Source organism: Mastigoproctus giganteus, chromosome 11 (genome assembly GCF_048544385.1).
Source record: "Mastigoproctus giganteus isolate SK-2022 chromosome 11, ASM4854438v1, whole genome shotgun sequence".
NCBI lineage: Eukaryota > Metazoa > Arthropoda > Arachnida > Uropygi > Thelyphonidae > Mastigoproctus > Mastigoproctus giganteus.
In genome coordinates this window covers 109,294,440-109,319,698 of record NC_143585.1, presented here as the reverse complement: position 1 = coordinate 109,319,698, position 25,259 = coordinate 109,294,440, and the positions used below count along the sequence as shown (strand labels likewise).

At 38.7% G+C, this 25,259-nt stretch overlaps 1 protein-coding gene across 4 annotated transcripts in view; it reads left to right on the top strand.

Moving 5' to 3' along the window:
• Positions 1-25,259, top strand: part of LOC150078344 (protein slit-like) — a 715,724-nt gene that overhangs the window by 595,639 nt on the left and 94,826 nt on the right. For all 4 annotated transcript variants that reach the window (XM_090385081.1, XM_090385080.1, XM_090385079.1 and 1 more), the window contains 2 exons: positions 23,661-23,824; positions 24,312-24,462. In XM_090385081.1, the coding sequence (XP_090241207.1) occupies positions 23,661-23,824; positions 24,312-24,462 (315 nt within the window). The remainder of the gene's footprint in view (positions 1-23,660; positions 23,825-24,311; positions 24,463-25,259) is intronic.

Genomic DNA, 25,259 nt, shown 5'->3' with positions numbered 1-25,259 from the left:
CAAGCAGCTGCCATACGAGATCAAAACTATCAGCAGTTTAGATGGCCACCCTGAAGTACATCAATCTCTCCAAATCCAAGACAGTACAATTTTCTCAGATTCTCTAAGTACGCTGCAAGCCAACAGCTCCATGAGTGCCACTCATCGAGTAATAAAGGAGCTAGCAGGCTCCTTGAATATCTTAGCTAAAAGTGGGAGAATCACACGCTTCTATTGGATATATGGGAAATGGACCATAATTTGCCACGCTGGTCCAGTGCGGGTTGGCAGATAAACCGTATTTAGCAGTCAGGGGCTTGAACCCCGGTCTACTCAAGGAGCATGTGCTACTGCACTCCCACTCCTGACCATTGGGCTACGGAAACCCTTTCCGTTGAAGTAATTTAACTTAAATCTTCTTATTGAGAAAATTTGAATTGAGAATCTGCTTATTGAGCCGGTTTACTGGACTGCCACGGAGGTTGGTTCGTTGGAAAAGAATGGTAGTTGGCACCATTAAACAACATAAACAATGATTTACGTTGTTTAAATTTCTGCATACAAAACCGAGTATGTGAACAATTAATTAACTTTCACCGATTTGTTTAATTTCCCGTTGATTCCCAAATAATAAAATCTCAGGAGCTGCATGCTCAGAAAGCACTCTTACGTTATCACCCGAGGGGCATGAACGGAGGCTGCCTTCTGCCGATATTCTCAGTTGCACGAGCGTGTGCTAAGTACGGCTGGATAGCGCAAAAGTGCACTGAACTGGCTTACGTTTTGACCAACTAATTAATCACGTTTGCTCGGTAAGAGATCAGAAGATGGGTCAGAGGAATGCGGGGCCCTGCCTTCCCCACATAATAAATGGAGCACACGTTCGCAGTAGGTGCAGATTTCTCTCAGCAGATGGCACTCGAACGTCGTTAAATGTTGCTTCCGAAAATTACGGGCCATTAAAATTTTAGAGAGTTCTTACAACTACCCTCGGAGTCTGACACTGAAGGCAGCACGCTTCATTTTACTCGGGCCCGCCCCGACACTCAGGGTGACTGGAAACTCTCTTCGACCCACCGCCAATTAATTGTTAACCTCTGGACAAGCAACGCGGGAGAATTGCGGTTGTCGTTTTGGCATCGCCAGCGACGGGGTTGCGCGTTATGCTCCGCTTTGCCACGTGCAACGAGGGTTGATTGACACGCTGTCAGGACGCAACAATTTTCCCGCTGAAACAAGTGACGGCCATTTTCGGAATGTCAATTCCTCCTCATTCCATTTCTCTTTCGCTGCACGAGCACTTGACGTCTGGTCCATCATTGTTGAAACTGGAAACGTCCGTTGCGATTGGATGGGGGTAGCGAAAGCGAGGGGGAGGGTGAGCTCTAATAGTGGAAGCCCAAGGTGGAGCCTGTTCCGTGGATTAGTAAACACGACTGCGCGTTAGTCCGCGATTGTTACGGAAATAACTTTTCCTTCTTTTTGTTTTTTGTCCGTTGCACGGAACCTCGAAAGAGCAGTTGCATTAAAAGAATGAGATCTCGTGTGAGAAAATATGGCCAATAGCAAGACTGGGTGGAGGAATGTTTTAACAACGTTATCCGATCGAGTTTCCTCATACGAACAGACCATAATGTGTCTCGCTAGACAGGTAACCCAACAAGGGGGGCCCGTTTTGCTCTACAACATCTAAAAATGAAAATGGAAACATACCGCCCAATGCCCTCTATGGGTCCTTTCATTGTGCGTAACTGCTGAATCTTTCGCTTTTACTGAGGACATTTAAATGACGACACACGGTCTGAGCGTGTTTATACTGTGGATTGGCTTCATAGGGTAAGAGGAGTTAACAAGATAATATAAGCGTATCGCCGTATTTAGCAGCCTCGTGATTTAAAACCATTGAAATGCATACGTATCTTTTGCGTTTGAGCATTCGGCTACATTCTTTCGTGAACAAAATTAAATCTTCCCCATCCTCATTGCAAAAGAATAAAAATGTGAAAATTTATGGTATATCTGCCATACTGTTTTAAGTTGAGGCTTAGTTCTTTGAGATGAAGCCGAGGACAACACAACCAAAGGTTATGTCGTACTCAAGGCCAATCCAGGTGAAGGATATATATTTTAAAACACTTTTCTGAATGAAAAAAAAAAAAAAAAACGGAAATTGGGGAGGGGGAATATGTGGTCATTGTCCATTAACTCCATCACTGTATGAAAATACTCATAAAAATTCCCCCGTCTGGATGAATATTATCTCTTTCTTCTCCCAATGGGTTTTTACCCATCCTGTGACGGGTACTGGTACCAGATACGTGGGGTGGTTGTTATGTTCGGTTACTATTATTGATCGAGGAACTCTCTAATTCTCCTACAGATGTTCAAAATCGCGGCTTCTGAAGTTCCATCGAAGTGTTCTCCGCTAGGCCTGTTGCTGCTGGATTCTTATGGGGGCTCTTTTGCACCACCGGTGGTTGACACGGATTGGATTGTCATTACTTGTTCCATATGCTACTTTTCTTTGACTTCCCGATATTTTCCTCGTAGGTTTTCTGGCTGTTGCTGGTATTGGGCACCGCTGTGTCGATCAGGTAGGTAGCCATTTTTTTACCTTGTCGATGAGGGTTATATCTAGTCTGTTGTGCGGGATCTTCTTGTCCATTATTATGGGACAGTTCCAGTATAGTTTGTGAGTCTGGGTCTCAAGTACGCCCTGGAGGTTCGTACTTGTAATACAGTACACTTTCATTGATCAACTGGTATTTTTGCGCTTACTTCTCATGTATTGGGGACCTCCATCTGGGTACTTTTTAAACATATACATAACCTTTTGACCAGGTAACCTCCTTTCAAGTTACCAGAACCTGTTTTTACCTTGTCTTGACGACAATAGCCATTGCTGCTAATGCACCAGTAAAATCATATACCAACAACCGTCTGGGTGATAACCCTGCATCCCGCAGTGATGTTGCTGGATTGTTTCTGGGGCCAGAAACAATCCAGCAACAATCCAAATTCATTTCTGTTTGGCACATATTTCAATGTGTGCCATTTCAATTTTAGAACGTCTTTTTATAGATCCAAAGGGTTTATACGCATTAGATCAGAAATATCAAAGATTAATTCCTGACAGCCTGCATATACATCTTCCCCTACATTATGTGCATGAAACAGCACGCGCACACATTTTACCATACATGATAAAGTAATAATAAATAAACTGCCGGCACTTTTTTATAATTAACACCACAATTTAACAAAGTATTTCAAGCATTGCAGCAGCTATAGACAAAAAAATTAAAAACGGCCTCCATTTTTCCATTCTACTTTTATCATCTAAAGTGAGTTTTAATATATGGAGGCCATTTTGTCTCCAGTTGTACAGGTGCTGCCACCTGTGAGTGAAATAAAAAGTATTTACTATTAAATACAGTATCGCAAAAATTATTAAATTCATTCCAAGTTAAGTTCAAGCTCATTAAGCCACCAAAAAAATTCATTGCCATCTCAGTTTGGAATGCCGAGTTCTGAAAAACTCGGTCCTGTGTGTCATTTCGCATTCAGATCGGCTTTTCACATTCGTCAGCTACCGTCATCCCCCCCCTCCCCGAACAACAACAAACATACCGCAGATTCCTGAAGAAAATCTGCACGCGCTGTGTAGCAATTCTGACTTTACAAAGTGACATTTCTTAAAGCGTCAAACTCACACGCTTGATTCCACACGACAGTTCGTACACTTTCCCAGCATTCCTTTCGTTAGGCGATTGGCGAGGGAACTTTAACCCAACCCTCATGTCCCGCCACAGGCGACAAGACTGCACAAAAATTTACTACGACAGTCCGCATCAAAAGAATGAGGACAACGATGGCCTCTTAAAGAAATCACGTCTTTCTCTTCTTCGTTTGTCCTAAGTACGTGATGGCGCCTACACCGCAAGGTTACTGGAGGTTACGACTGTTCCGCGGAGATAGCAGAACTTGTTGAGGAGTGTCGCCGTTAGACATCGTCATAAATGTCATCCGTTTCGAAAATCATTTAGGGAGGTGTTTATTTGTCGTTTGACGTAATTGATCGGTTACTTTCGATCTATGAACTGGATCCGAGTAGCAGATTTATGTGCATTAAGTGAAACATGATTCGCAGAGTGCATTAAAAGGTGGAACGTGTTCTCGAACTCGTAACTTGAGTAGTTCTAGCGTACCTTTTATACCTACAAAGGATGGCATTCTTCTGCGTTATTTTTTCAATTGCCTTATTTCTTTTTATTTGTGATTTCCTTTTAGTTGATTCTATTTCTTTTAATCATCAGTGCACTGCTCTAAAAATAAGGACGATATGTCTCCTTGATTGATAAAAGTTATCAGACGTTGAAGTGAAGATTGACCAATGAAGCATCAATTGAAATACCTCGGAAAGAAGAAGAAGGGATTCGGTGTTCATTTTTGGAAATCCTAAGCCTGCAAAGAGAACATATTGTCTCACCAGTTTTTGGCATTTTCCTTCTCTTATTATTCTCTTTCTATGTAGGCATTTAGTTTATTACTCCAAAATTGAAGTCAATTCCTGTGTCGTTGGTTCCAATAAGAATATTGCTTCAACAAAATAATACTTCATAACAAAGCTCCCAAAATAAGGAAATCGTTATATAAAACAATATTTTGTAACTTTCTTCTTTTAAACAAATTGGGAATAAATCTTCTTAATTATACCTTTATTCTTACCTACATTAATCATGCAGTAATTGGGCAACGCATACGAAAATTGACTGGCCTAAATTAGTTACACAGTCACGCCCATCTCAGAAAGAACGAAAAGATATTGGAATATGAATTTTGCATCTTGAATCGCATTAGTATCCAATGACATGTAAACTTCAACGAGGCATACCTTTCCTTCGGTTTCTTTTCGAAATAGTGAAAATTGCGCATTTTGAGACCGCCTACAATGAAAGGCAGTGCTGCCCAACTATCCGGATCAATATGTGAAACTTAATCAGATATTTACAGTTTTGTTAATCTAAATGAGTTGGACTAATTCTTATGTTTATAACAATCCAAGGGAAAGGATAAAAAAAGAAGATTCAAAGCAGGTACAATGAAGATATTAAAGAATCGAAAAGTTTCAGAAAACCTCGGATGATAATTTTCATAAATAACTCTCCTTCCCTGTGTGTTTTCATCCGGAATCTTTGCATGCATAAGAGGAGGAAGAAGTAAATCTTTCTATTGGACAATTCCTTATTTATTAGCAAAGCTTCACGTATTTTCATATAATAATATGTCCGGATGCATCCCATCTTACACTGAGATTGCAGACGGGCAGAGTATTAACTTTCTTTTGTCCTGTTTGTTTTTTTTTCATTTTTGAACTACTGATATCGATGATTTGTAACAAGATGAAGAACGTCTTTAAGAGGAACATTATGTTCCTCTCAAAGAGGCGCCCGCCACCTTTGGAAGTGTTTTGCCGCTATCATGGTTATGAATCGCCTGATATTTGTAAAGTGCAATGAGCTTCTCCGAATACTCCTTAAAGCCCTTCATCCTACTCCCTAGTCTTCAGGTATCTGTCTTTTGTCACATATATGTCGTTACAAACCCCGGATGTTTCTCGGAATACAGTGTGGCATTAAAGCCTCGCACCCTTTCCACGACTGACGTTTCTGATAAAGTGATGGATTATCTCGGTTCAAGAAGGTTACTTCCTGTATGAAATTCCCGTATACTCTTTCCTCTTCACAAAAACGAGGCTTTATCCGCGTGTTTCTTGGAGTCTGTTCTCTTTTGGGGTGCGTAAGGGACAACAAAAATTAAAGCGAAACTTGGATTTTATATTTCAACGTCAATTTTATTTTCTCGCGATAAAGTACTTAAATGAAATGCGCATGCACAGAATAAATTTTGCTGAGATATAATTTTGTTTGTCAGGACAAGCATGATCTTAAATATGAAAACCATGATAAAATACTCAGTTTCTCATTATCCCAGCATTTCGACACATCCAAATTCAAGCCTAAACGATATATATTACGAAAACCCAAAACCCGAAAGATATTACAACCTGTAGCACTTATTACTGTGCGGGTTCGAGGTTGAGAAAATGAAAGAAGATACTTGTTGACATTCGAATTGAATTTCTGTAGATAATAATTTTCAGAAAATGCGTGTGAAGGGAGGTTGTTCTAGAAAACGGAAGTTGAAGGAATAAATGAGGAGGAAGAAAAGTTGGTTCCATAAGTTTGAATTTGGACAGTACAAGGATGCTGACTGGTTGCTGCACGTGTTCGGACTGATTAGTGAGAGAGAGGAATAGAAGCCAACTCAGATGAAATATCTGAGTTGGTTTCTATCTCAGAAACAGAACGCTTATGAGACAGAGAATGAAAAGACTTTGTAAGGGATGGGTGATTAATTGCCCAAACTGCCCGCTTTTGAATGGAGTCTAGAAGCCTGTTATAGGGACACCGCCCGCATTGTCTGTACAATATTCCATGGTAGGGTGCATTTGAGATTTGTACACAGCTGTTTAGAAGAAAAGTAACACCGAGAGCGAAAGAACAGACTCAGTTTATTAGATGCAGAGGAAGCAATATTTGTGATGTGCTTATGCGAAGAGAGAGATTACAAGTCAGGGTAATCCCTAATAGAGATATTCTTGACGATCTTGTCAAGAAATCTGAGTGTCCTCGAAGATAAGCAGAAGAATCCTTTTTGCGAGATATAAGACTGGACTGAGTTTTGGTAGGATTGAAACTAACCAAGTTATCTTTATCCCACTGGAAAATTACCTGGAGATCGGCATGTAGGGAATTGGTAGTGAATATTCGAGAAGTTGAAGCTGTTTGGGTAGGGCAAAGTTTCTCAAACTGGAAAGCGGAATGCAATGTGCTATCAGAAAAACTGTGGATAGGATTTTCAGTCAATGGAAGATCATTAATATACAGGAGGAAAGGAGTGAGAGAAAGAACTGAACCTTGGCGAACACCAGTATTCGTAGAGAAGTTAGGAGACAGAGAGCCGCCTAACATCCGCAGTGACCGATCAGAAAGAAAACTGGATACCCAATTAAAAAATTAAAAAAAAAAAACAGTTAGCAAACTATAAGATGGAAACTTATTTAGAAGAATTTTATGCCAAATATGATCAAATGAATAATCTTTGAAATGTCAAGGGCAACCGCTTGTCTTTCGCCAAACTTGACCACTGAATCTGTCCATAGATGTGCAATATAAGCCAGCGTATCACCAATGGATGGACACTATATTGGCGATCACTGATCAGATGGAAGGTTTCTAGATAGTTTAGTAGTTGGTTAATGGATTTCCCCATTGCTTCAAAAATAGTGGAAGTGCAATGGGACGATAATTGGATGGGGGGGATTTGTAACCTTTTTTTTGGAACTGGCTGATATAAGATTTCCAAGCAGAAGTGAAAACAACAGTGGAATAAGAAAGTGTAAAAAGTTATACAATAGGAGTGAGCGCAGGTTTTGAGAACAAGTGGAGAAATACCATCAGGACCAAGCGCTTTCTTTTCAGCAAGACTGTTCAAAATTTTCTGACATATAACTCAGGTTCAAATGTAACCATCAAAACTTTTGTGTGTGTGTATGTGTACAAAATGCTTGTATAAATGAAATCCGTCCTACGTTGTTGCTGTGCAATTGGTTTAATTAAATATAAAAATGTGAAGTATGCTTGTGTTTTCTGGGTTGGTTAAATTAAAGTACTATCTATATCGAAAATACTAATATTATTACTTGGACAATGCCTCAGCTTGACTACACCTCGAGCACTACAAACGCTTAAACTTTCTTCTACCAATGCTATAAGAAGGAGAATATCATTGCTAATTATAAGGGACATAATCTATTAAGCTTTTGCCGAGCTGCCATTCAAATTAACAGTGTGCTCCCCAAGGCCAACTGCTCTTCGCACACTTTCTATTGACTTAACAACGAGCTCTGAAAACCATCTAAAATACGCTCGTACACATCCTTCAGAACCTGTGGAATTACATTCCTGGTTTCACCTAACTGTTTACATATAACATCTATACGCAGACTGCGACAACGAATTAGTAAATATCTTCTGTTGGCACATAACTAGAATCATGGTGAACTGAAACGCATGTGCTATGGGTGGTGGCGGAGTAATCATTTAGCCAGAATGAGCCTGTTCGTCGCAATATAATTATTAGTAGCTTATCATATGAGACGACATCAATGATATTCAATTGCTGGTTGACTCTGCCTTCCTTTACTCTCCACTCTTTCTCCTACCTCGACATATTTCGGAACTTCCCCCTTTAAGGAAATGGATAAATATCCTCCCAACCCCCCTGCATCTCCGAAGCCTTGTGGTATGCATCCGGCCGATAGCGTCATGCGATGGGAAACGTTGTGAGGTATGCAGAGTTAAAACTAATTATTGGAAGCGCTAATCTTCCAATAATTAGATCATAATTCTGTAGGGATTGGATGTACATGTGCAATACGTTGCACTGTTATGGAAAGTTATGGCTGTTGTCAAATATTCAGTGTTTCGAAAATCATCGCGACATCTTTAATAAAAGAAAATCAGTTGGGTTTTCTGCCAGTTGTTCAATATCGCCAAATGCAGTTTGAAATGGGAATTTGCTGTTCTGTGACAGCAAATTCCCATTTGCTGTCACATAAAATAACCCATCTTCGATGGGTTATTTTATCCCATCGCTTATTCACTGTTATAATAACCGATTACTAGAAAATCAGCTGTTTCTATCTTTGTTTTTTAACCTTGAATCATATGAAACTTCATTAATCATGTCACAGCCCTGTCAGAGGCAAATGTTAGTATTATTTTGAAACTTATGTTTCAATGATTTCTTAAGGTTTATTTAGATTTCCCTTTTTTGTCCTTCACCTTGATCCAAAAATAAAAATGCGTATTGGAACAAACTGGGGCGTTCTTGTAACCTGAGATCGTGCTTCTTAGAAATTCGCCTGTCTGGTGAGTTGCAGGAATGTTATTCGAGAGTGCAATTGGAGTTGATTGATTAGAAAATAGATGAGACCTCTCCCTCTCTCGAGGAAAGTATCAAGTATTGGTAAAAACTCCCTGTACAGTTTAGTATGGGACTGATAGCTGTGGCCAGTATGTATCTGTTTCCGATGTTCTTTTATTTTTCCCATAATGGCCTTGAGAAAATTTCCCCGAATATAAAGGGTATTAGCACCCACCTTACATTCACCCCTCCCAAGCAGTTATTCTATCCTACAGGAAAATATGAGAGACGTCTCATTTATAACCATCCCTTGTAAGCTTTAATTGTAATATAATCTTATTATCGTTAAAAAAAAATATATATATATATAAGTGTGTGGCTCTGTCATTTAGTAAAGGCACGCTTCGAATTAATCTTTTCCTCCACCAAGAATCTCGGTTAAGATCTGAGGAAAGACAAGGGAAAGCGATTGTTTGGAAGCGATGAATTGATGTTACCTAAATCTTGTGAAACAACCATCTCTTTGAGCAGTTCCACAGTGAGCTTTGCAAAGCAATAATTACACCAGCAAGCATATGCTCATGGTATTTACATTTCGTTGTCTTTCTACGTTGGTGATGCAAACGTAGCATACCCAGAGAAAGACATGCATCACAATGTCCTCCATCTTATGGATGTAGTCAATTTACTGTTTGTGATCAGTGCCAACATTAGTATTAACGACTTAGTTAAAATACGCAGTGCATTACATTTCAGGTGCTTTAGGGTGCAGTAATAATTCATTATTTATAACAAAAAAAAAAGCAAAATGCAGCGACTTTTATGCGCGAATTGAGAAAACTTCTCTGCGCATCTGCCATATTCCCATTCATTCCTCCAACCAGCGTATGGCAACAAACATTGCATTGCCTATACGATATGCATGAAACAAATAAATAATAATTGCTGGATTGTTGGTCCGTTTTTGATGAAATTTGGCGAGGCTCGAAAAATTGTTCTAAAAGAGTGAAATATAAAATTTCGTAGAAATCCATTTATTGGGAGTCGAGTTATTACATGCGGACAGACGGACCAAGAAATAATAACTGTCGGATTTGTATTAGTTCGCTTTTAATGAAATTTGGACTGGCTTCCCAAATCTTTCTAAAAGGTCCAAATATAAAATTTCATGGAAACCCGTTCAGTGGGAGTCGAGTTGTTACATACAGACAGACAGACGGACGGACATGATGAAGACAACAGACGCATTATGCAAATATTCTAATGCCACTAAAATTTCTCTAATCATTTAATCATAAATATTTAATGAATGAAAGCGACAAAATTGCGAATAAACTTTCATTTGAGAATGAATTTTGTTTATCCCTGACTGATCAAAGAACTTCTTCGGTCCCTTCAGTGTACACATTCAAAGAAAAAGAAATTTCCTCCGATAATCAGGATTTAATTTAGGAAGGGCATCAGTTCAACTCGCCATCACTCCATTATAAGTACTTGGAGAAGTCATCACGCCTATCTATTGTGTTTCCTTGTCTCCCACCTCTTTTTCGCCGAAGTTCTTTGGAGGAAATCAATCGTAAATCTAAGTTGAGAGTGCAAACTCCCCGCTGCAATCTCGTGCGTCTCGGGAAATAACAACAGGTAGGTTACAAACCAATCGATGATGAGCGAAGTCGTCTTCGTATGTATCTCACCCAGCGTCTTTTCTTTCACTCCGTGACAAACACGCCATCTAACGAGAGCAATCAGAACTGGATGAACTTTTCTTGGATGATCTTCAAAATGTCTTTAATGTGCAGGACGTCGATGCAGAAGCATTTTACATCATATAAGGATTTAATCGTCATAATAACGATGATTATTGTAATTATTACGTTAATTAGACCACTCAGAGCAAGGTGGATTCATCTGTCATGATATTCTCCATCTTGTTATTGTTAATACTTTGAGGAAGAGTAAAAATTCTCGAAATATATTCAGTAAGATATAAAGTTTTTGTTTGATATTGGCTCATTTTGAGCCCATTCGATTTCACTCCATCTTTGTTTCCTTTAACACGTGATCGACTGAGTTTAAAAAAAAATAACATAAACTGTAGACGCGTACTAATGTCCCCTTGCTGAACAGATTTGGGGTGAGTTTGTTTTATTTTTAATTCAGTATCACCTCTCAAGCCTGGAGAACGTGCTTAATGACGTGTAGTTCAGAAGGCAACCCAACAGGCGAAAGATAAACGCACATCCTAAATTAAGAGATGTTTATAATTCTTTGGAATTAAAAACATCTTTGGAAACTAGAAGAAACTAACTACGAAATACCTACAATGCTAAGACATCTGAGGAGGAATGGGAAAACGTTCCCAAGTGGTAGAATACAGGAATGTATTCTATCTTTTGCACGTTCTTTTAAGCTCTTCTAGAAATAAGAGAGGGTTCGTAAGTCTCTCTCTCTGTTTCTTCGCCTTCTCCCAACTGCACACATACGTAGCACTCCATCACCACTAGTTCTTCCGAAGGGATTAGAGGCATCTAATCTTGCAAAGAAACAGGAAGTGAAAGTTCTCCAGAATCTGTGATTGCTCTACTTAAAATTGTCTCTTCTCAGTAATATCGATGTGGTGGGCGCCTTCGCTACACACTTCCGTTCTTTTTATCACAGGGAAGATTTAAAGGGTAGTGAGGCTTAAGAAACACCATGAAACAGCTGACTCGGATTCTGGACTCAGGTTCCATTCGCTCAGAAGACACGGATATTATTTTATTTTCGACAAACAGACATTTCCTCCTCATATTTTTGTCTCAGCTCTTCTTTGACCTATGCCCAGATGAGGACGTACACTGTTTATAGTAACACTGAAAAAATTAGAAGTTTATAATAATTTTTCTAAAATTGATAGTTAGGAGAAATTATGGTCGTAGACTAACTCGTTTCGAAAATTCATATTTATCACAGATTCAGTAAAACAGTCCGAGAATACAAACTTGCAAAAATCGAAATAAAACAAAACTGCAGTACAATTCAGGAACTATATAGAAATTACTCTTAATTAAACGAAACGGAAAAAAAGGTTACAAACAAGCTTTTAAAATATTTTTCGGTAAGTAGCACACCAAAGTAATTGAAACTCAGAACGGATGCTCAGAAAGTAAAATAGTTTCCTTTGAGATTTCTGCAAAGAAGCGCGTGTTATGACAGAAAGTTGATATTTGTTGTCTCCTTTATAAATTTTGTGTTTCGTAATTAAGCATTTGTTTCTTTAAGAAATGACTACAGGAAAGATAACGGGAGAAGTTGATGATCTCGTCACCTTGTCCCAGCTTGCATCATATAGTTATTTTCCAGTTTTAATTGCTGATAGTTTAAAAAGAGAAAACAGTTGATTTGTTTGTTGAGACATGAAAACCACTCATCTGAGGATTAGATCAAATGTGGGGGATTATACACAAACGGTGTTCCTTCCTCTCCCCCAAATAAATAAAAATATTCTCTGTATTTGTCTTATGAATTTGCCCTTTTTTGTTTTGAATGTTATTTTTGCTGATCATCCGAACATCGAAAATTGCTGTATTCATCTTAGTCTTTCCGATTACCGTTTCAGTTTGTCAACCACTTAGATGCTTGGCATTATTTTCCAAATATTTAAATAATTTATGGCTGGTGATCGTGGCCCTCTCTGCTGTTGCTGCTGATTAAAACAAAAAAAATGTAGAGGAAGAAGTGTTGACCTCATTATCATTAGTTTAGCAAGCTCCAGAAAAAGAAGATGGAAATGGTCTACAAGTGGAAGTAACATGTTCACCTCATGTTAACGAGGCTATAATAAACGACGTCTAGCCGCCGGGTGTGGGGGTGCACGTTTCAGTAATTCCATCGCACTCAGGTCATCTATTTTGTGGAAACTCCTTGACTTGTCGTTCAGGTTAAATCAAGTGCACACCAGTTTAAAGCAGTAGTCTGTCGAGCTCCAACGTAGGTGTTGCTCGCCCATTTACTAAGGGTTAGATTGTGGTCGGTAGTTAGATAACAACGCAGGAAAAAAAAAAAAAAAAAAAAAACCCATTTTTTCCTTCTCCCCCCATCTGCTTGTTTGCTCACCACACGAGAGGAAAGAGGCTGACATATCCATCGACACGACTATGAACGGCTCCACTTAACCCAGCGCGGGCGTTCCCTTCACTTGATGTTCTCCAGATAGCTTGTTAACGGCTGAACTGGGAGCAGGGGAGAGAGATTCTCGGGGCCATCGGGGAGCGATATCGGAACCCTACTACGATCTCAATGTTGTACGTTGTCAGTTTTTATATACATATATAAAATACACGGCATAAATGCTACCAGGATTTTGCAGGATTCGTCACCGGACTTCATCTCCAGTCCACATAAATTGACTTTCAGACCAGACCTTTAATGAGTTTAGAGAAGGCAACGCAACTCGAAGACCCACTTGACTGTTAAAAGAAAACTACTTAGAGCCATGATAACTAGATTTTATTTCGGGTCCATTTTTTCCCCAATGAACACAAGGACCATTACTTCGACCGAGTTCCACAAAATGATGATCTGGCTTTTTGTGGAACTCGGACCTTATTTGCCTATTCATCTACACACTCGGTTGTGTGTAGCTGAGGAAAATTGCAATAAACTGATCCTGAATTATGCATTATTCAAGATATCATGCGTCACCAGTTGAATTATACATAAGCAGTAAGAATATAATTTTTTTTTCTCAGAGCTACTGAAAATAAATTAATTTTTCCTTGGCATTCGTGGAAATCTTGCAAAAAGCTTGAAATTTTCTTTTTCTATTTTTCCCTCGCCCATCAGTGCTTATTGGACAAAGGTGGCAAACTGAATGATATTGCAATCTGCTGTAGGAAAAATCCAATCGCAGTATAATTAAGAACACTTCTTGAGCAACGCTTGAAAATGAAGAGCATATGAAATTACGAAAATTAATCCGAGTGTATCATTTAAATAATTTAAATTTTTCTTAACAGTTATTGTATTCAAATTTGTAATTGCTGTCATTGTTTGTCTAATCTGCTCGTTAATATTTTTAATATGAAAAATCTTGAATTATGAAATGATATCTGCATGATCCAGTAATTATGTACTCCTATACAACCTGAAAAGAGATCTCGCTGTTCATTCTATCATGTCATGTAAAATGTTTATTTTATTTGTCAAAGAATGAACTTAAACTATTTTGCTCATTTGTTTGTTTCTTTGAAATAAAACTGTGCGCCTGAAACTATTATGATAATGAGTATTGCTTTCACTGAACTGAGTGTTGTTCGTGGTGGTTTGATTATTTATGGAGAGGAGAACTTAGAATAACTCGCTGTTGGAAGCCGGCGGACAGAAATCAAATCGAGTGACTTAAGTCACACCGATACGAAATTCAAAATTGAAATAAATTAACAGTATTTACAGTAGCAATATTGAAATGATTCTAAGTTTTTCCACCAAAGAGATTACGACTCTTTCACCACCATGTATTTATTCAGATAAATTGATATCACGGTTCTCTGTGAACTGATCGCCCCTAATGCTGTTCCATTATTTCGTAGAACCATCAGTGGTTCTTTGGGATGTTTTGAATCGCAATACTACTCAGTTCAAAGAAGGAGAGTCTGTTAGGAGAGGAAATAATCTGCTTTTCTACAGATGGAAAGAGCAAGGATATTGTTATCTCCCATCTGGTTTTTTTTTTTTTTTTTTTTTTTTTTTTAGGAGCATTAGCAACTAAGGCCATATTGCTCCGGGATATGCGGTGGTCATTCCCTGACCTTTCCGCATCCTTCATATTTGGTGGCGACGGGCTCGAACCCCGGTCTAATCAAGAAGCGTGTGCTATGCACTGCTGCTCCTTCCCACCTGGCTACGGAGGCGCCCTCTCATCTGGTTTTATAAAGCTTCTTGTGAGTTTCAGGAAGAGGACAGGCAGAAAAAAAGTGAATTTGTGACTTCTACTCACTTTCTTCAAAAATTAGTGGTACTGATTTATGAGCCATGGGACCAGTACTGGTGGGAGATTGCTTTAATATGGATTTATTTCCCTCATGAACTATTTATAGTACGATATAATCCCCTCCTCCTTCCTGAAGTGTAGGCTGCATTTCTTATCCACTGATAGTGCTGATGTATCGCGAGTTCTTTATCTCTCCCAGAGGATAAAATCAAGTGCCATTTCTTTCGATTCCAGTGAAGTTCTACACATCCGTGACGTCACCTGTGTGAACTGTAATATAACCGCCCGTTTCCTCACATGTCGCCATACTCCTTTCACGCCAGAACTAATCCGATGAAACATGACAGTTCAGTTGCCATTTGCACATACAAGTAGTTATATTGAATTCGAACCACACCGATTACGAAGTGAAAAATACTTAAGAAAAGCACCAGCAAAATGACGAACGGACATTCAAGTGATAAATCGCGTGTCATGGACTCATGCCAATGAATGACTCCCTTATTTCATGCTTCGTTCGGTTAGTAGAGCGACACATAATTGCTTTTGCTTAGCGGTCCAGAAGTGAATAGGTTTTCACTTAACATGGGAAGCGGTTGCTGCTACAGATGGTATCCCCGAGAACGTGGTATTATTGACGTCATAATTCCCGGCTGTCTTATCCGCTTTTGGTAGTCGTTATTCTCCCCTTCTCTTTCCCCTTCCCCGGGGCGTAATGTTTTGCACTACGTTCATTCAAATAACACCATTTTTATTATTTTTTTTTCCTTGTGGAAATAAACTATATCGCATCAGGACACGCTCTAGCACGTGCAGTACATCATCGTCAGGATAACAGATTTGACAGTTCTATATGGAACTCGCACGCACGGAATACAACTGAGGTTGATGCATAATTTGTGTCCTCCTGCATACTGGTTCTTTCTTGGTGAGTTGTCATTTCGAGGATTGTTGCTGCTGCAATTTATAATTTCTGTGTACTGAATGAACTGTTTGATCTATCGTCCCTCTACAAGTGATTGATTGGATTCTAACCGAACAACTAAACAATGGAACGTTATCACACGTAAAAAAATAGAGAAAGGAACGCTTTATATTCACGAACAGAAGAACAGCACTACGTGAAAAACTTTGGACACGGAAGGACTGTTCTGCACTTCACTTGTAGCCATTGCACTTTGAAGTTGCTATGGTAGGCAAAAAAATCCACAATAATGTGGATTTTTTTTTTACTACATAATGGTTAAAGGATATTTTGGAACACTGCTTTACACCCATTAGAAATCTTAGGACCGTCCCTAAATGAAGTTACGTTCCGCGATCAGCAAGTTTAAGATTCTAAGAGAAAAGGAGGGCTTTCGAGACAATTTTATATGACATATACGCTATCTTCTCTGTGCCGACGCCTTCCGAGGATAGCAAACTTGCAGCCTGATATGTGCTGGAAATATCATGGATACTTGTCAGTATGACCATGTTCGATATATGCTAAAACATACCGGTTTGAGCCTTTCGAAGTGAAAACAGTAGCTGACGTTGTGAAAAGATGGAGGATGATAAAGCAACTAATCGCGACACGATAGATCAAGAAAAAATTCGGTATGATCACCAAATCCCAAAAAATATGATTACATCATCCCTGTATATGTCCCTACAAACTTTACATCGCAAATCCAGATCTCAACAGGATTTTTCAACAATTAAATTTTGGGAAGAACAAATCGAGGCTGTTTCTGGTGGTTCTGTGGAATTGGACCTTGCAATATTCTAGCACGATAGCGCTCCGTTCTATAAAAAACTATGTTCGTAATTGGCCTGGCCGTCTTAGAGCCTTGATCCGAATCCCATAAAGCATATTTGGGATGGATCAAATGAGGTAAGTGTGATCAGAATCGACTGCATCGAACGACGAATTCCAGTTGCTATCGTGAACTTGTCGAAGAGCTTCCAACAGGCAGTAATGCTGTTGGCACCATACATTACTGCTTCTTTTAATAAGAATTTGTTTTTTTCTCAACATTGGTGTCCGAATGCCAATTAGAGGTTGTGTAAAACTAGAACGATGCGAGCCACAGTAACCTTCTATTTTTTTTTTTTTTTTATTTCAGTTCAGGTTTGCTCTAAAATGCTGCAATGCTGCGAAAAATTGAGCTTTTCTTTCCCCCGGGCTATAGATGGCAGAGAATTCCTAAAAGCATTATCACGCTTAATAGGAAACTCCACTTTTCTACTTTCAATCAGCAGCAGTCACAGACTTGTCTCCGTTCGATGAGTTTTTGAACCAATAATGCGAATGAATTTCATTAAACCGTTTATGGAATGTTGCTCCAATTAACTGTAAAAATGAAAACAAAATATAAAAATTAAAAGAAATGGTTTCAAAGTTTAAAGTTCGGCGAATTTAATATAGAAGTAGTTGAACTCGAAGGTTAATTAGGCGCGCGTATCTGCTTAAAATTTTGTGAAAGCGCCTCTTTTTTGTTCAAAGAATGTATAACGTGATAAATTGTAGTCCCTCTTGTTCCCAAACTGAAAAACGCGAAAACTTATCCATGCCCATCTATCTCGGTATTCCCACAACGGAAATAAATCCATGATTGCAATGTCCATTAAAGCTGGACATTAAAAGCCATAACGTCCATTTTTACTGGGTACTTTACGAGCCGCTATTTGTCTGAAAAGCATTTCATAGAGACGTCAAGAAAGCAACAGGATGAGTCATGGTATTTTTTCGGCCAAGTACACGTCTAGATAAACTACATCCCAGCAGAACGGCGATACTAAATCATCCCGATATTATGGTCTCTTCCAGCGATGCTTTGCTTGCATGATCCTTGTAAGTAAACTCCCAGAGCGACAAACGTAAAAGGGTAGGCCGACGATCACGTGACATAGCTTCGAGAAGAAAAGTCAAAATTTCCAACCGTTCCTCGTGCCATAATAAAAGCAGCAAACTTAATCCCCTTCTTGGCTGCACTGCTATTTCCTGAAGATGGTATGAATCTCTTCCTTCGAGGGATTTCTTTCCGTTTGTTCGAGGACATGAGGGAAATAAAGTATGAAATCAAAGAAAGAAATAACTCGCTCTTTACGATAACAGATCGATGAGGCCTATCGATTTAAAATTACGTTATTTCAAAGAAATTACCAACAAAAACTTCCTTTCTAGGGCGAAGTCGTATAGACTGTGGTGTCGACTGGAGATCTTTACCTCCAGCAGTATAGCTCGATGGTTTCTCTATTTCTTTTGTTTTAAGTTTGCTATTTTAATCTCTCTCTCTCTCTCTCTCTCTCTCGAGACTGCTGCCAACCTCGTCACATAAAGTAGTTCGACATAAAAGAAGCGTCATATATTCAACGGGGAACAATACATCCTTCGCTTTCTGTTGCACGCAAAGTATACGATATATCTGTTGTTGTTGTGCAGTGCTATAGTGATTCGTTCAAAATTATACTTGAGAATAATTTCTTCATACTTGCCATTAGACTTGGAGTACGGGTGTCGAATTATTATACTCTATAAACAAGAGCTAAAAACTGACTTTTTCCATTGTTTTACTTCTTGTAAAAACATGTATTTAAATTATATTCTTTAATAAATTAGATGGAGATATATAACAATCCCTGGATCACTCCTCCAGTTGTGGGTGGTAACCTGTTTAGGTTACCACTTGAACTCTTTGTCTTAGGTACATTTGGAATGGGAGCTGATGAGCAAAGATGAATTCAGGAATGGGTAAGATGTCATTATTTGATTCCAAGGGTTATGATTTTCAGCGGTAGTTCGAATCCACACGATACCACAAAATAAATATATTTATTCTTGACCCATCAATTATTTTCGACATCAGTCTACGATATCGTTTGCATCCGCCATAGAAAAACGCACTTTACGCTATACACGATGTAGGGATAAACAACTAGGTTCAATGATGACTTGAATGCTATGATTCAGTACCCTTATCTCCTGGTATTGTTTGCCATCCGACTGCAAACAATGCCACTCTTGCATCGCCTTAAGTGTGACCAATCTCAGAACTTTTTAAACATCCCTCGTGTATAAAATTACTACCAAGCGCAAATTACGTCAAACAGCTTGTAAGTTATTATTAATTATTTTTTTTTGAGCCTTATCGTGGAAGAAAATATGAGGACACAACAATTGTAATCAGATCCGTTTAAAAAGATGTGAGTGACTCAAGTGTAAGACGGAAAAAGAACAAAAAAAACTTGTCAGCAAGTTCTCTGTCAAAAGAACAACACGAGGCTGTAGTTTTTCGAGTGCATATATTAAAAACTGCGCTTTCACCTCGAGTTTCGTAGATGGAGACTGACAGAAGCTACATTGCTTTCCCGGGCATGGTGCGAGACAACGGACGGTGATATGAAAATACAGCTGTAATCAGTGCGGACGGTCGTAATCCAGGAAGTACTTTATGTGTCAAGACTTGACGTGGATCAGATTGCAGCGTTTGCTCGCTCTCCGACTCCTCTCTCTCTCTCTTTTTTTCGAATGGAATTCTGTTGGATAGTACGGCAATACGACCGGCGATCGCACTTGTAGATTGTATGTGCTCCGTTTTATTTTATTTTTATTATATTTTTTTCTTAACGCGTACTTAATTTTCGTGCAAAGAAAATGGCGTGTACCTGCTAGGAAAGTCTTCTTGAGATTAACAATTTAAATTGCGCCCTGACAAGCAAGACATTCTGCTTAAGTGCTCTTTTAATTGCATACAGAAAGGGAATCCGTGTTTGTGAGTGCGATGGCCCAGCCACCTATTGGAAAGCTTCTTCCTCTAATGAAAGCGATTTTCTCTCCCCATCAGAATGACACCCTAGGAAAAGTGGGGGAAATCATTGCTCCACTGATGGTACAACCACAATTACTCCTAGCGGTGATTGGTGCTAAGTGGACTCAGATCACATTCGCTGGTCTGTTCAAATCCCACATTAGCCCTACAACTTCGATTGTATGTTTCGATTCAACTTCATATCCTGTGTACACAGATGAGTGACTCAATTCAGATATAAAATTTTGATCAATTAATCTCCAATTAATTAGAAAACTGTAACTGCCTCTAATCTCTCATAACAGTCAGCGAGAGTGTAGCTTTAAATATTTAATTTTATTTTTAGCGCATTAATATATAAAAATTAGTTTTTAAATTTAATTTTTAATCGATGCAAACATGGCTCTAATTCTATAATTTACTTCCAAGCAGCTTGCGCTCCTGAAACTAAATTTCTAGACCCAACTTTCTAAGCTAAACTAGTGTCCCTCTCCGAGTTAATTTATACAACCATTTTTAATGTAGTTTTTAAAATTTTACATGAAATTTTCATTTATTTGAAAATATACTTTTGAAAAGTCCTGTTATAACTTAATACAATAAATCTGAATATGACCGCATCGCATTAAGTTCCAGAACACGAAAATCAGAGGGACTCTAAACGTGATAACCAGGACAGATGCCATGCATAACGAATATGATGATGATGTTTCTCTTTCTGTGGAATTCAGCTTAGGTTTGTAAGGTCGGATGGCTATTGGCAGGATGATGGCTAGAGTCTTAAACGTTTCAAGAATGATAATTTCAACATCAGGCGACCGGATGTAGGCATCCAAGGTTGGCCAAGAGTTATAATATCCAAAGGTGGTCAATCTCTTTCTTGAGCTCTATTTGGTCCTGTAGAACTTCGAACTTAAAAGAACTTCCCTAATAAAACGCTATCCACAGGATATCTACCTGGTCAGCCTGCTTGCTTTTCATAGCATAGGGCCACAACCTTTATCAGGGTATTTTGGCTACACTGCTGTTATTTCTCTACGAAGATGGGTAATTTAATTTAAATTAGTTTTGTTTTTCATTTATGAGGCACAGAAGGTTTACAGATGTTGCCCATCAAATAAGCATAGACCTAACGATATCAGCTAACCTCATACTCTTTCTGACTATCCAGTCTTCGTGGAACATGAATTAAAAAGCATTTTAATTTATGTTCCATGAAGTTGTATAAAAGTAGAGTGCTTTAAAATACAGATAAAAGTACAGTGTTGAAAATGCATATAACCACTAATTGTTAAATCTCTTTTTGGATACGTCTCAATCACTGTCTGCTATCACTTACCAACAGCGTCCAGTTTTCAAAATGGTTGTCAAGGCTGATCAATGTAATAAACTCCGGTCCCTCCTATCGTGACAGATAATGAGAGACGTAACGCCATTTGCTCGTTGATCCGCGGCTTTTATCATTCTCTGAAACTTGTCAAACTGTCCGTTCACCAAAACTAGATTCCATCCCATGATTAGATTGTTAGCAAAAGTGGCTGAACCCACACTTCTGAGCTCGAGAGTGCGATGCATATTTTACAACCCCCACCGTTGGGCAAGACACCCCTCACTTATATTTCAACGTCTCCATCCCCGATGTTATGCACACACCCTTACTATCCCATAACGTAACAGATAAGGGGATGGCACCATCTATCACATAATTTACGGGTCAGTCACGAGAGACATATTTTATTGATCCCACCTCTGACACTTGGGTGCGGTTTTTTGAAGCGTAATTTGAGTGAAAAGGGCATAAAGTAGGAGGATTCAGAAAAAATAAGGAGAAGCATATCATCATAGAAAATATGGGGGGTTAAATATCTTATGACACTTCCCATTGTTTTTAAATTACGACTATGATGACAGCAAATAATAAGAGCATAAATTGTAGCTAATCGTTGCAGCATGGTATAATCATTGATGGAGCAAGATGACAGTTGTTATTTGAGTTTGTTTGACACTTATGCTAAATTGAGCAACAGGTGCAAGTTAATCTTAATAGCTCTTGGGCCAGTAAGTGTTCATACCAGCCAAATAAAGTAAAACAGGCCAAAGGAAGTCTTGTGATAACGTGTGTGTTCGAATCAGCACACCGTCACAAAAATACGCGATCTGCTGGTATGTGGCTACCCGGAAAGAACATTAGAAATTCTTCAATTTCTCCCAAACAAAGACTGTTATTCATCACATTAGAGAATATTTATAATGGTAATTAAAACATCCTTGCTTTCCTTACATCTTATAATAACTGAAAAAAAAAAAAAAAAACACGTGAAGTTCATCTTCGAAAAAAAAAAAAATTGTTTCAGTAGCGTGAAATATTGAAGTCTTCTTTTTTTCGTAAAGTCGATTCCTTGTATTATCTGATATTAGCAGTATAAGAAGTAGGTCACCAGTCCATAGACAACTGCCCAAAGTAGGATCTGTTCCATCACACTTTCGCGAGATTTGTGGAGTAAAACCTCTTCTTTCTTCTCATCACGACTTCGGTGGTTGAGATTAGCAGATTGTGCTGGACACGGTAGTAGAAAAAGAACGATCCTACTGGGCAGAGGGCATTCGTGTCAAACTCATCAGTCTTCGGTAATTGCTCAAAGAACAACACTTCGATTAACCCTTCGTACCGCTTGCGAATTGAACAACAAACGAAGCCATTGTATCACATTTCGACCCCGCTGTTTCCAAACAGCGCGACAGCAGAGCGTCTCGTGTACTTAAATACAGCGCGGACTGTAAAGAAGTTATAAATCTTGTCCCCTGCCGACACTTGCTGTGGAGTTCCGTGATGTTGGCGGAGTTTGCTTCGCATTCTGAACGCTTGAAGACTGGATATGAACGGTGTTTTGGTTGAGAGAGAGAGAGTACGAGTAGATAGACAAATGGAGGGAGGGATAAAGTTCATGGTCATGACAGCAAATAAGTCGTGTCTCGATACCGAGTTGCAAGACGATGGGTGGTTCACCTCTGCCGTCATTGTTTATGGAATCTGCGTCCTCTTTAATCCTTAAGCGCACTGGGAGCAGGGCGTGTGCTAATTGATAGGGGATTACTGTCCAGCTGTGTCGGCGGTGGGCGATAGTGATAAAGGGTTAACGAGTAGCTGTTCTCAGCACGCTCACCTAATGGCGTAGTTCTCCGAGAGTCAGGCCAGTTTTGATTAAGGACGCATGCTGCGGCTGCATCAAGATTTACCACGTGAAGCGGTACACCGAAGGTAGAGGAAGAAAATGGTGTTTGGTATGTTCAGTTTCCAAAGGTTGTTTGCGGACGTTGAAAGTTCTTGCAACACTACTGATGTCCGAGTACATGAAATGTGGAAGTCTCCACAGACGAACATCCTCCTGTAGAAAACATTTATACATAATGTTTAATTTAATCTGACCAATTTGACAGCTTCTTAATAGGCTTCGTGTGATTCGCATGAATGAATAGAGATCTCAAAGTAAAAGTATTTATAACCGAAATCGTTGACAGTGGAGTTTTAATGAACAAGGCAGCCTGTATACATTTCTGTTCACTAATATACATGTATACTCATCCAGAAAAAGTAAAAATTTCAATCATTACATAATTATGACGTATCAGATTTAGGTTTTAAACTATTAAATAAGCCATGCAAGCGATGTGAGAATCAGTTACATAGTTTTGTGTTAAGTGAGGGTTAAGATCTGCAGGTTAAGTGATGGTTATGAGTCAGGTACACAACAGTATTCTGTCATTTTTCTGTGTATTATTCTTTCTTGTTCTAATAATGTTCTAAATTACTTATTTGCTGATGAGATGTACGACTGTGTACATATATTAAAAGTGTGACATAATAAGAAAATCCAGAGGCTTCCTGGTCACCCTCAATTATATATTTAATGACTGTTCTTTAACAGGCATCTTGCGAGGAATCCTTTCATTTGTGATTGCAATCTAAAGTGGCTAGCAGAATACTTACATTCCAATCCGATTGAAACCAGTGGGGCAAGATGCGAAGGTCCTCGTCGGATGCATCGTCGTCGGATAGGTCAGATGAAGGAGAACAAGTTCAAATGCAAAGGTAAATATTGTTTAATAAATAAAGGTTCACCGATGGAATTTTTATTTTTACAGTATGGGTCGATTTGAATGTTTAGGAATAAGTTTGGATAAGGAGATGTTACTGCAGTTGAGCGTAACTAGCAATAAGAACAATGCAGAAATATTCTGGGCTACTTTTGCTCTAGAAGAGGAGAATGGATAATACGTAATGACAAAGTCTTCTTTCTTGATGATAAGAGAACTGCAATCTTTAAAGAATTACGACCATCGTCTTTCAACTCAATATGCCAAAATACTTTGTTTCCAAATCTGGAAATAGAACCGAGAAGTTCATTTTCATCTTAAGATATGATCATTTCTACAGATATCCTTATAAATATCATATTATTCTGTGAAAAAGTTAGTTAAAAATAAGAGAGACCGCATTTTAGAGTGTCAATTAATAAAATGCACATGCACTTTGGCATCTCAAAATCAAGATTTTAAACAATTACGTTTTCTTTTAGGTTCGGAACAGTTTCGAACCCAACGAGCAGGCGAATGCATCATTGACAAGGACTGTCCAGAGAACTGTGTCTGTGATGGAACAATCGTGGACTGCTCTCGAAAGAGACTACGGGAAATCCCTAATGATATCCCCATGTTTACTACAGAGTTGTAAGTGTTACACTTTTGTTCGTTTCATAAAGCTCATTTTATTAAAAAACTAAATAAAAAATCTCCAAGAACCTACAGTACTGTTGGATACAGGAGTTCTTATTCAAAGTTGTTTGAAATATTTTTGGGGAAAAAGTAGAGTTGCACTCAAATCAATTCTGTGAGCGTTAAATTTTCGCCATTAAAGTGTCTCGCGTTCGTATTTCATCGAAGGCTAAGCTGATCTCTATAACTTTCAGTGAAAGCTTCTTTAGCTGGCTAACTGTCTGGAGGTAACCAGTCTTCCATAGTTTAGAATTAGAAATGAACCATTGAGTTTTCTTAAAGTCAAAAGTCACGAATATGTCTGCATTGAATAGAACATTCTGCATGCTTATCCAGACAGAGAGTACCATGGTAGGCATGTAAAATGTCCCGATTTATACATATTCATGACTTTTAACTTTTTAGAAAAGTCAGTGGTCCAGAAAATTTCTTTGCCAGACAGTTTATTTAGAGTATAATTGAAAAGCCACATATACAGATACACACACGTTGTCTCACAGCAGCAGCATGTCCGTTGGACTGAGAGGACCTTTTCTGTAGTTCCTGAAATACCTATAACAGAGGAGTAAAATATGTTAAAAAACGTAAAGCAAATTCATTCCATCCTTAATTCTAGTGAATAAATTATTTTTATTCTTCCATCATTTTAAGATAATATTCTGAAAATCGCAAGCTAAAGGTTGGGGGAAATTAATGGTGTTAACTGCTGGTGGAGATCGTGTGATATTTCTTTTATTATATAGAACTAAATC